Source organism: Stomoxys calcitrans, chromosome 3 (assembly GCF_963082655.1).
Source record: "Stomoxys calcitrans chromosome 3, idStoCalc2.1, whole genome shotgun sequence".
Classification (NCBI taxonomy): Eukaryota; Metazoa; Arthropoda; class Insecta; order Diptera; family Muscidae; genus Stomoxys; species Stomoxys calcitrans.
In genome coordinates this window covers 21,565,050-21,578,025 of record NC_081554.1, presented here as the reverse complement: position 1 = coordinate 21,578,025, position 12,976 = coordinate 21,565,050, and the positions used below count along the sequence as shown (strand labels likewise).

At 36.5% G+C, this 12,976-nt stretch overlaps 1 protein-coding gene across 5 annotated transcripts in view; it reads left to right on the top strand.

The window, feature by feature from the left end:
- The window catches only part of LOC106086998 (neural-cadherin), a 535,030-nt gene extending 522,927 nt beyond the window's left edge, over nucleotides 1-12,103 (top strand). For 3 of the 5 annotated variants that reach the window (XM_059364497.1, XM_059364494.1, XM_059364495.1), the window contains exons 19-21: nucleotides 486-698; nucleotides 5,475-5,645; nucleotides 10,453-12,103. In XM_059364497.1, coding sequence (XP_059220480.1) covers nucleotides 486-698; nucleotides 5,475-5,645; nucleotides 10,453-10,568 — 500 coding nt within the window. In that variant the 3' untranslated portion in view covers nucleotides 10,569-12,103. The remainder of the gene's footprint in view (nucleotides 1-485; nucleotides 699-5,474; nucleotides 5,646-10,452) is intronic. The other 2 variants (XM_059364498.1, XM_059364496.1) reach the window with 1 other exon arrangement.
- The last annotated feature ends 873 nt before the right edge of the window (nucleotides 12,104-12,976 follow it).

Here is a 12,976-nt window from a genome sequence, read left to right as displayed (position 1 = left end):
TCGGCTTTTCTATTTAAATTTAAGGTTTACACCCCATTTTCAGTTTTTACATTTAAACAAAAAAAAAAAGTACTAGTCTAAAACAATGTTTTAATCTCTTTGCAGTGTGCATGTTTTTATAGTATAACCACATTTTAATAACATAAATTTTAGTTTTCTCCTACTCGAGATAATGAAGCGCAAGTAGTTTTAAAATAAATTTTACTTGGAAAATTGTAGGATAAAAACTGTAAACAGATTATTTTTACAGTGTGTGTGTTTTTTTTTTTATTAATGGTTCTCTGAAATTTACATAATCATATTAATTTGCATTTTTTTCTTTCTCTTCCCAATCATTCCACTTTTCATGCCAACCAACCCCGTTGTACTGACGCACATCGCCCATAATCTGCGTACGTGTTCCATGGGGGTCATCTGTGTAAATTATGGCATTAAAACTCTTGCAATGCCCACTACTACAACTACTTGGGCATGGCCCACTTTAGTTTTGGTTCTGGTCTTTGTGGTGTATAATCGTCGACGTGAGGCGCATATTAAATATCCCGGCCCAGACGATGATGTACGCGAGAACATAATTAACTATGACGATGAGGGTGGCGGCGAAGATGATATGACTGCATTCGATATAACGCCATTGCAAATACCCATTGGTGGACCAATGCCACCTGAGTTGGCCACCATGAAAATGCCAATTATGTGTAAGTATGCAACTACTACTACAACCACTACTACATACTAAATGTAAATATTGCCATGGAGATGGCATAAATTTACTACAATTATTTTAATAGCATAAAACTTCCATATGGTGGTAGGTGAAATAACACCTTCATAAACAGAATAGATGAAGGGGTTATTATCAATAACAAGTAAAAGCGTGCTAAGTTCGGCCGGGCCGAATCTTATATACCCTCCACCATGGACCGCATTTGTCGAGTTCTTTTCACGGCATCTCTTCTTAGGCAAAAAAGGATATAAGAAAAGATTTGCTCTGCTTTAAGAGCGATATCAAGATATGGTCCGTTTCGGACCACAATTAAATTATATGTTGGAGACCTGTGTAAAATTTCAGCCAATTCGAATAAGAATTGTGCTCATTGGGGGCTCAAGAAGTAAAATAGAGAGAACGATTTATATGGGAGCTGTATCGGGCAATAGACCGATTCAGACCATAATAAACACGTTTGTTGATGGTCATGAAAGGATCCGTCGTAAAAAATTTCAGGCATATCGGATAATAATTGCGACCTCTAGGGATCAAGAAGTCAAGATCACAGATCGGTTTATATGGCAGCTATGTCAGGTTATGGACCGATTTGAACGTTATGAAAGTTGTTGAAAGTAAGAATAAAATACGTCATGCAAAATTTCAGCCAAATCGGATAGGAATTGGGCCCTCTAGAAGCTCAAGAAGTAAAATCCCCAGATCTGTTTATATGACAGCTATATCAGGTTATTGACCGATTTGAACCATACTTGGCACAGTTGTTGGATGTCATAACAAAATACTACGTGCCAAAATTCATTCAAATCGGATAAGAATTGAGCACTCTAGAGGCTCAAGAATTCAAGACCCAAGATCGGTTTATATGGCAGCTATATCAAAACATGGACCGATATGAACCATACTTGCTAAAATTGTTGGATATCATAACAAAACACGTCGTGCAAAATTTCATTCCAATCGGATAAGAATTGCGCACTCTAGAGGCTCAAGAATTCAAGACCCAAGATCGGTTTATATGGCAGCTATATCAAAACATGGACCGATTTGAACCATACGTAGCACAGTTGTTGGGTATCATAACAAAACACGTCGTGCAAAATTTCATTCCAATCGGATAAGAATTGCGCCCTCTAGAGGCTCAAGAAGTCAAGACCCAAGATGGGTTTATATGACAGCTATATCAGGTTATAGACCGATTTGAACCATACTTGGCACAGTTATTGGATATCATAACAAAACACGTGGTGCAAAATTTCATTCCAATCGGATAAGAATTTCGCTCTCTAGAGGCTCAAGAAGTCAAGACCCAAGATCGGTTTATATGGCAGCTATATCAGGTTATATACCGATTTGAACCATACTTGGCACAGTTGTTGGATATCATAACAAAACACGTCGTGCAAAATTTCATTCCAATCGGATAAGAATTGCGCACTCTAGGGGCTCAAGAAGTCAAGACCCAAGATCGGTTTATATGGCAGCTATATCAAAACATGGACCGATATGGCCCATTTACAATACCAACCGACCTACACTAATAAGAAGTATTTGTGCAAAATTTCAAGCGGCTAGCTCTACTCCTTCGGAAGTTAGCGTGCTTTCGACAGACAGACGGACGGACGGACGGACGGACGGACGGACGGACAGACGGACGGACATGGCTAGATCGACATAAAATTTCACGACGATCAAGAATGTATATACTTTATGGGGTCTCAGACGAATATTTCGAGTAGTTACAAACAGAATGACGAAATTAGTATACCCCCCATCTTATGGTGGAGGGTATAAAAATAGAAAATAAATGTATCATGCAAAATGCAAATTTTGCCCATGAACATTTCACTAAGGAACAGGGGCAAACTTCTCACACATCAATGAGTGCTGTCCGATTAAAGTTTAAGCTCAATGATAAGGGGCCTTTTATTGCCGAGTACGAACGGCGTGCCGCAGTGCGACACCTCTTTGGAGAGAAGTTTTACATGGCATAGTACCTCACAAATGTTGCCAGCATTAGGAAGGGGAAAAACACCGCTGATATTTTTTGATAATTTTGTCATTCTGTTTGTAACTACTCGAAATATTCGTCTGAGCCCCATAAAGTATAAATATTCTTGATCGTCGTGACATTTTATGTCGATCTAGCCATATCCGTTCGTCTCTCCGTCCGTCCGACCCACTCTCCGTCCGACCGTCTGTCTGTCTGTCTGTCTGTCGAAAGCACGCTAACTTTCGAAGTACTAAAGCTAGCCGCTTGAAATTTTGCACAAATACTTCTTATCAGTGTAGGTCGGTTGGGATTGTAAATAGTCCATATCGGTCCATGTTTTGATATAGCTGCCATTTAAATCGATCTTGGGTCTTGACTTCTTGAGCCTCTAGAAGGCCCAATTCTTATCCAATCTGAATGAAATTTTGCACGACGTGTTTTGTTATGATATCCAACAACTGTGCCAAGTATGGTTCAAATCGGTCCATAAGCTGATATAGCTGCCATATAAATCGATCTTGGGTCTTGACTTCTTGAGCCTCTAGAGTGCGCAATTCTTATCCGATTGGAATGAAATTTTACACGACGTGTTTCGCTATGACCTCCACCAACTGTGCCATGCATGGTTCAAATCGGTTCATAAGCTGATATAGCTGCCATATAAACTGATCTTGGGTCTTGACTTCTTGAGCCTCTAGAGTGCGCAATTCTTATCCGATTGCAATGAAATTTTACTGTGCTAAGAATGGTACAAATCGGTCAATAACCTGATATAGCTGCCATATAAACCGATCTTGGGTCTTGACTTATTGAGCCTCTAGAGGGCGCAATTCTTATCCGATTGAAATGAAATTTTACACGACGTGTTTCGCTATGACCTCCAACAGCTTTGCTAAGAATGGTTCAAATCGGTCAATACCTGATATAGCTGCCATATAAACTGATCTTGGGTCTTGACTTCTTGAGCCCCTAGAGGTCGCAATTATTATCCGATTTTCCTGAAATTTTGTACGACGGATTCTCTCATGACCATCAACATACGTGTTTATTATGGTCTGAATCTGTCTATAGCCCGATACAGCTCCCATATAAATCGATCTCTCTATTTTACTTCTTGAGCCCACAAAGGGCGCAATTCTTATTCGAATTGGCTGACATCTTACACAGGTCTCCAACATATAATTTAATTGTGGTCCAAACCGGACCATATCTTGATATCGCTCTAATAGCAGAGTAAATCTTTTCTTATATCCTTTTTATACCCACCACCGAAGGATGGGGGTATATTCATTTTGTCATTCCGTTTGCAACACATCGAAATATCCATTTCCGACCCTATAAAGTATATATATTCTTGATCATTCCGTTTGCAACACATCGAAATATCCATTTCCGACCCTATAAAGTATATATATTCTTGATCAGCGTTAAAATCTAAGACGATCTAGGCATGTCCGTCCGTCTGTCCGTCTGTCTGTTGAAATCACGCTACAGTCTTCAAAAATTGAGATATTGAGCTGAAACTTTGCACAGATTCTTTTTTTGTCCATAAGCAGGTTAAGTTCGAAGATGGGCCAAATCGGACTATATCTAGATATAGCCCCCATACAGACCGATCCGCCGATTTAGGGTCTTAGGCCCATAAAAGCCACATTTATTATCCGATTTTGCTGAAATATGGGACAGTGAGTTGCCTTAGGCCCTTCGATATCCTTCGCGAATTTGGCCCAGATCGGTCTAGTTTTGGATATAGCTGCCATATAGACCGATCATCCGATTTTGGGTCTTAGACCCATAAAAGCCACACTTATTATCCGATTTTGTTGAAATTTGGGACAGTGAGTTGCCTTAGGCCCTTCGACATCCTTCGCCAATTTGGCCCAGATCGGTCCAGTTTTGGATATAGCTGCCATATAGACCGATCCTCCGATTTTGGGTCTTAGACCCATAAAAGCTACATTTATTATCCGATTTTGCTGAAATTTGGGACAGTGAGTTGCCTTAGGCCCTTCGACATCCGTCGCTAATTTGGCCCAGATTGGTCCGGTTTTGGATATAGCTGCCATATAGACCGATCCTCCGATTTAGGGTTTTAGACCCATAAAAGCCATATTTATTATCCGATTTTGCTGAAATTTGGGACAGTGAGTTTTGTTAAGCCCTTCGACATCCTTTGTCAATTTGGCTCAGATCGGTTCAGATTTGGATATAGCTGCCATATAGACCGATCTCTCGATTTAAGGTTTTGAGCCCACAAAAGGCGCATTTATTGTCCGATGTTGCCGAAATTTGGGACAGTGAGTTGTGATAAAACTTTCGATATAACTTCCGTGTCGTTTATGGTTCAGAGCGGTTTACTTTTAGATAAAACTACTAAAAAGAGCAAAATTTTGTTTTACACAATTGAACAATGACTTGTACTTATTAGTATTTGGTCCAAATCGGAACATATTTCTATATAGCTGCTAGGGGTCATAAGGTATAAATTTTTCTCCGAATTTGACGAAAGGTGGTTTATATATACACCCGAGGTGGTGGGTGTCCAAAGTTCGGCCCGGCGAAACTTAACGCCTTTTTACTTGTTTTGCCGGGAAAAGAACTCGTCAAATACGATCCATGGTGGAGGGTATATAAGATTCAGCCCGGCCGAACTTAGCACGCTTTTACTTGTTTTTGTTTTATTTTTTAAAACTTTAAATTGATTTTGTAAAAATTCTTTAGACTCCTATTCACATAACTCTTGTTGCTCTGTTTCAGATCCTGTTATGACTTTAATGCCCGGCCAAGAGCCCAATGTCGGTATGTTCATTGAAGAACATAAAAAACGTGCCGATGGTGATCCGAACGCACCGCCATTCGACGATTTACGCAATTATGCCTATGAAGGTGGCGGCAGTACCGCAGGCTCTTTGAGTTCATTGGCATCAGGTGAGTCCGTTACACGAGTTCTTTTATTTCTTTTATCTCCTTGTTCATTTTCTTATCCAACAAACTTAGTTTTAGTACAAAATTATGCTTCCGAATAATACTATGAAAAACAAAAACAAAATTGCACTCAATATTCGTAATTATTAGATGCAGTGGTAGTTGTGTTTTTTTTTTTGTAAGAAAGACAGTACAAAAGAAAAACAAAATAAATAAAAAATAAAAATCCAAAAAAAAAGAAAAATAATAATAATAAAAAAACTCCTGTAATTTATATAGCAAAAGTAATGAAATTTCCACCGCCTTCCCCCCAAACCTCAAGTATTATTGCTCTGCGTAGTAGTAAAAATAAAGTTTTGCCAGCATTGTTGTTGTTAGGTTACCTTGGGATTCATTATGTAAATTGCGGTTGGGGTAATTTTTTTTTTTGGTGGGTGGGTGGTTGAATGACTGTGGCTCCCATATCAATGTGGCCATTTGCTTTTGTGTTTTATGCTCAATGAATGTTATAAACTTCCTTTTTTATGAAAACAATAATAAAGCTTGAAACAGTCACTGGTTCGGACTTAAATATTCTTACAAGTTATGACTTCTTAGCGGAAATTTTTATTTAAGGTGAAAAAGAGAATTTAGTTTAAAATGAGAAAGTTTTTTTAATCGTGCTAAATTTCAAACAAATCTTCAGGCCTCTAGGTTCTTGTGAAATCAGTTCAGAGCATCGGTTTATATAGGGGACTAGCTGACCCGGGCTCGCTCCGCTGCGCCTTGATTTAGTTTATATGAAACAAAAGTTTCCTTGGAATATTTATTTCCGACAATTAAAGAGCTTTTAGGGAAATACCATGCTACGAAAAAAGTATTGGGTTGCCCAAAAAGTAATTGCGGATTTTTCATATAGTCGGCGTTGACAAATTTTTTCACAGCTTGTGACTCTGTAATTGCATTTTTTCTTCTGTCAGTTATCAGCTGTTACTTTTAGCTTGCTTTAGAAAAAAAGTGTAAAAAAAGTATATTTGATTAAAGTTCATTCTAAGTTTTATTAAAAATGCATTTACTTTCTTTTAAAAAATCCGCAATTACTTTTTGGGCAACCCAATATATCGCTTGACACACAGTTTAGCAATATAAGTGCCTTTATCTGAATCCCATATGATCTTTATTGGTCTACGAATTTAAGTTTGGATGTAAGGTGTACTCCATTCTTAAAATACTTTATTTCAGCCCGATATTCTCATGTTTTCTCTGATTTAGGGGTGTTTTGGGGGTGAGATGGTCCCCCAGACTCTTGGGCCTGAAAAAATGTCAGCATCGTGCTCTTCTTTCAAAACCCATTTATTTAAACCCCATATTGCCATTGGTTTAGGGGAGTTTACACGATAAGGCGTCCCCCAAACACATGGCCCAAAATAGGTTATCAAATTCGATTTTTAATCTCAAATATCTTTCATTTGAGCCACATATTGGCATGGTCGAAAAATGTTTAACCTTTTGGGGGGTGTTTTGGGAAGATGCCTTAAATTTATGATCCTAAATTTGGATATCAAATTCGTATTCTACTTCCAAATACCTTTATTTGAGCCCCATATTGCGATGGTCTCTAAAAATTGCTGTTTGTGGGGTATTTTGGAAAAGGGGTAGACCCCCAGAAAATTGGTCCCGAAAGTGGGTATAAATTCTTGCTCTACCCCCATAATACCCATCATTTAAGTTTCACATTGACATCGGTAAATATGCCCGATATAGGGAAGTTTTGGGGATTGGGGTGGTCCCCCAAACACTAAGCCCGGAAAATATTGGGTTGCCCAACAAGTAATTGCGGATTTTGCATATAGTCGGCGTTGACAAATTTTTTCACAGCTTGTGACTCTGTAATTGCATTCTTTCTTCTGTCAGTTATCAGCTGTTACTTTTAGCTTGCTTTAGGAAAAAAGTGTAAAAAAAGTATATTTGATTAAAGTTTATTCTAAGTTTTATTAAAAATGCATTTACTTTCTTTTAAAAAATCCGCAATTACTTTTTGGGCAACCAATATATCAACAACGTGCTCTATTCTCATATATCTATATACCATTTATGTGAACCCCATATTGCCATTGGCCTCAAAATTGGATATCAAATTCGTTTTCTAATCTCATTTGAACTCCTTATTGCAAAAGTCACCAAATATGTCCGGTTTGGGGTATTGGCCCCAAAAACTATAAATTTAGTTCCAGATACATGGTCTACTCCCAAATACCTTTAATTTGAGCCCCATATTTTCATAGTCGGCAAACATGACCGGCTTGGGGGGTGTTCAGTGAGTTGGCCTTGAAAATATATATCAGATTCATGTTCCTCTCTAAAAACCCCTCACCCCCTGAGCCTCATATTGCAATAGTCAGCAAATACTTACTATTTGGGTGTTGTTGTGGGGGTGGGGTGGCCCCATAGACACTTTTCCCGAGTACTGATATCAGATTCGTGCTTTGCTCCCAAAGACCTTTCATTTGAGCCCCATATGGCTATGGTCGTAAATTTGTCCCCTTTGGGGGATGTTTTTGGGGAGAGGCGGCCCCCCAAACACTTGGTCCCATATTTGGATATCAGATTCTAATTCTACACTCAAATACCTTTTATTTAAGCCCCATATTCCCATGGTCAGTAAATAAGTCCTGATTGGGGGTGTTTTAGGGAAGGATTGGACCCCCAGAAACGTGGTCCCAAAATTGGATATCAGATTCGTATTCTACTCGCAAATACCTTTCATTTGAGTTCCATATTGCCATGGTCGGTAAATATGTCCCCCTGACGAAATTAGTATACCCCCATCCTGGTGGAGGGCATAAAAATCTTGACAGGAGAGTAATCCCTGTCAAAGACCTTTTATTATACCCTCCACCATAGGATGGGGGTATACTAATTTCATCATTCCGTTTGTAACATCTCGAAATATGCATCTAAGACCCCATAAAGTATACATATTCTTAATCATCAAGAGATTTTAAGTCGATCTAGCCATGTCCGTTTGTCCGTCCAGTAAATAAGTCCTGTTTGGGGGGTGTTTTGGGGAAGGGGTGGACCCCCAGAAACGTGATCCCACAATTGGATATCAGATTCGTATTCTACTCGCAAATACCTTTCATTTGACTTCCATATTGCCATGGTCGGTAAATATGTCCGATTTAGGGGTGTTTTGGGGGTTGGGGTGGTCCCCCTAGCACTTGGTCCGACAATTGAATATAAGATACATTTTCTTATCGTAAATACATTTAATTTTAGTCCCATATTGTCGTGATTGGTCTAAATATATGTTTGGTAAGTTTATGGGTGGGGCGGCCCCCCTAGGTGCCCCATCCGAAATTTGGTTACCAAATTTTTAATTTTTAGGGTACTATATGAGAGCACACAAAATTTCGCTTAAATCGCACCACCCATCTCCGAGATCTGGCGTTTCTGAAAATTAGGGTTAGGGGGAGGGTCCGCCCCCCCTTCAGATATCAAAAAATGTAGTACCCTATTTTCACCACGGGATCATTATGCACCATCTGTGAAAATTTCAAGAAATTCGTTTCAGCCGTTTCTGAGTCTATAAGGAACACACAAACATACAAACAAACACACATTGATTTTTATGTATAAGAGAATAAGTTTGTGTGCAAAATTTCGATTTTCACAGACTTACTCAGGGAAGGACTGATATGGCAAGATTGACTCAGAATTTCGATCAAGAATATATTTGTACTTTCTAAGGTTCCAGGTCAATACTTCGAGGTGTTACCAAAGGAATGACTAGATTGGCATACCCCCATCCCATGGTGGAGGGAACAAAAAGTACAACAAGAAATTTTCGAATCAAAATAAATGTTTTCAAGTTTTTTTATCTGTTAGGGCGAAGATCATTAAATTCCCAATTTTTGTTTGTTACTCTTTCGAGATGAGCTCAATGATCGGAGATTTTCATTGCAAATGGAAAAGGAAAGCCAGAGATCGCAACACACACCAAACACTATGGGAAGCGTTTCGTCTTTGGTTAAAAGACTTTTCAACCATATTAGGTGTGATGGCTTCAAGGGCCGTGCGTTGGTATGTTGTATTTGAATCTTGTTTACTGCGAAAACGCATCTATGATACAAATGCCACATTAACCACGCTACACAACCCTATAGTAATACTATTAGTACAGCTAATAGTACACACTATTAGCTGTACTATTTCCCAATGCATGTGTTTTCGTGTAATGACAGACTTTTTGTCTGCGACCATTACACTACTTCCATGATGCATATGATTCGAATGTTTTTATTACAAACACTTTTTATATATTAGTTGCTTTTAAGAAAGATTCTCTTACTTTTAGGTTCGAAAAGAAAAGTTTTTAGGATGTAGTTAAGACCATTAGGCAGGTAGTGTGTAATATGTGGCACTCACAAGCCTTTGTAAAAAACCGTAAGCTAAACAAACTGTACTATGACATAGCAAACTTTAAATAAAAAAAAAATATCCCGTTAGCTTTACTTAGTAACTTAGAACAGTAGATGAAATTTGTATGTCTTACAACTTACAAATTGTATTCAATGTGTATGTGTATGTTTTATTAACATTTTCCAGGCCTACGCCTAAGACTACATTCTAATACAGCCGAATATTGGGTGTAAGCATAAGCAAAATGAGGAGCATAGAAATCATTAAACCATATTTAAATACAAAGAAGCATTAAAAGAAAAGTAATGAAAAACAATTTTTATTTAAATAGAAGCTTTTGAAAAAATAAAAAAAAAATAAAAAATTACTAATAAATTTTTTTCGATTTGTTTTCGTTTTCACCAACCAGGAACTGATGATGAATGCCAAGAATACGATTACTTGGGAGCCTGGGGTCCACGCTTTGACAAATTGGCCAATATGTATGGACCCGAAGCAAACAATCACACCGATCTAGAATTGTAAGTGAGCAAAATTGCTACAAACTATTCCAAAGACCATAATCAAGACCAGTTAAATGAAAAACAATGACACATAAACTCATATTCAACACCATGAGCCCACAAAAGCTGGGTGAAGAAAACTCACAAACAAACACATAACTACCTACCCTCAATTTAAAAATCCCCATCATGAAACCAGCGATGGTAGCCAGCGATGATAAGAGAAAAAATCGGCAAAAATCCAATTAAAAAAATTTGATTTGATTTGTAAGAACTCAAGCAAAAATGAAAAACCCTAGGAAAACAAAGAAAAATCGTAGAATTCGTAAAATGCGAAAAAAGCAAAAATGAACGTTGAGAGGCGTTTGTAATATGGACAAAAGAAGATTGCTAAGCAAACTTTCATTGGGAAAAAGGCAAAAGAATATCCTAAACCCACGAACTTAAGATGACTCCTAGGAAACGGATATTAATGTAAACCGGAAACTAGCAAAGATAACCTTTTTTCGTAAGCAAAACTGAAAACAACTACACTACCAAAGATATAAGGTCTTATGAAAGACCAAAAAACAAAAAACCCCTTAACTGAAACAGTGGATTGAGAGATTCCTCCCAGAAGAAAGCAAAAAAGATACAAGCTAAAGAAAAATTCAACTACATTTCAACAAATAGGCGTTTTAAGGCCCAAAACAAAACAAAATGCATCTAAATTAAGGCAAAACAAAGTAGAAAAGAGAAGAAAAAAATTCAACAACTCCCAAAAGGAAATGGAAAACATTTGTAAAATACTATTTTCACTCACATACAAAGTCACACACTCACACCCACATGCAGTTATATAACCATACATACATTTAGGACATAATATCATACATGCATACTACACCCACATATACATACAAACATTCATTTTAGTATTTAGTTTTGGAAACTGAAAGTAAAACGAAAGAAAAAAAAAATAAAGAAAAACCACAACTCGATTATGTTTAGGACGATTAAAAAAAGAAATAATTATTATAATAAACAAACAAAAGTAAAAATACAAAAGAGAAAAACAAACACAGAGACACTCTCACACAAAAAAGTGTAAAACCAAAGTATATACTTTATAAGTAATAAAATCGATATTAAATTAAATAATAATAATAATAAAGTACGTAAATTTTAAGTAAGATTTTTTGTACATTTTTTTATGTTTAGTAAACATATACACACTTATATATACACACACACACAAACAGTAATAAATTATTTATGTTTTATTTTGTGCATAAGTTTAAAGTATGTTTTTTTTATTTCATTTAAGCCATGTCATCCATAAAATTTTTGTTTTCATCATAGACATTATTTTTCTATAATTTCTTTTTTTTACATAAGTTTTATAATTTAAGCATTTTACATGTAATTGACAATATGTGTTCCTTCCCCAAACCCCCGATTTAAGTTAATACACTTAAACCAAACAAACTACAATAAATGCAACGATTTAAAAAAAAACTATTGTTTTTATTTATTATTTTTAACTTTGTTTTACATACTTGCTAAAGTTATATAAAGGCAAAATAAATTTTTTTTGGGGGGAAAATCGATATTCGATTATTGATATCAGATTTTGCAGTAAAAGCTTCCCATTCAGAGAGTATCTGATTTTGTGTTCATTTCAATTTATAAAAGTATAATTATGAAAATTTTTTTTCGACAAGTATTGATTTTCGGTAAGAAACGTCTATTGATGATTATCGAAAATCGATAAAAGCTCTTTATCCCTATATATTATTCAAAGAAAGTTTTTTGACCATACCATGTGTATCACTTTGCATTTAGAATTCGTCTGAAGTGGACGCTTCGGGATTCGGTGCATAGTCATCGTTATACTCAGTACAGTTATAACTGTACATTGTTTTTAATTCTGTAATTTTATTACACGTGTTTTTATATACAGTTGGTGGGGACACCAACTTCGGAAGTACAACCTGGCATATAGAGTCGTACTCTGCCATTTCAATTAAAGTCCAAAAAAATACCATGTGTATGGTCAATAATATTGACCATACCCATACCCATGGGTTTGGTCAATATATACAATATTAAGATAATATTATTATCATTTACTTCGTTTATAGTTATTGCGCTGCGAGATATTTCTTCGATAATTCTTGATTTTCAATAATTTTGGTTTTCGATAATTCTTTAATTTCAAGAATTATCAATCCGTGATCGAATCGAATAACTTTAATTTTCAAATTGTGATGCTACTCTATATGTATTATAATGCGCGTTTTTTCGATAATTCCAAATCTTCGATCATTCCCGATTTTCGATAAGTTTTTACTATCGATAATTATCGTTGTTCTATCATTTTGAAAAACGTTTACATTTTATTTTCAAAACTCCGATGGTATTCAATATTCTCATTTTTTTTTAAATTTT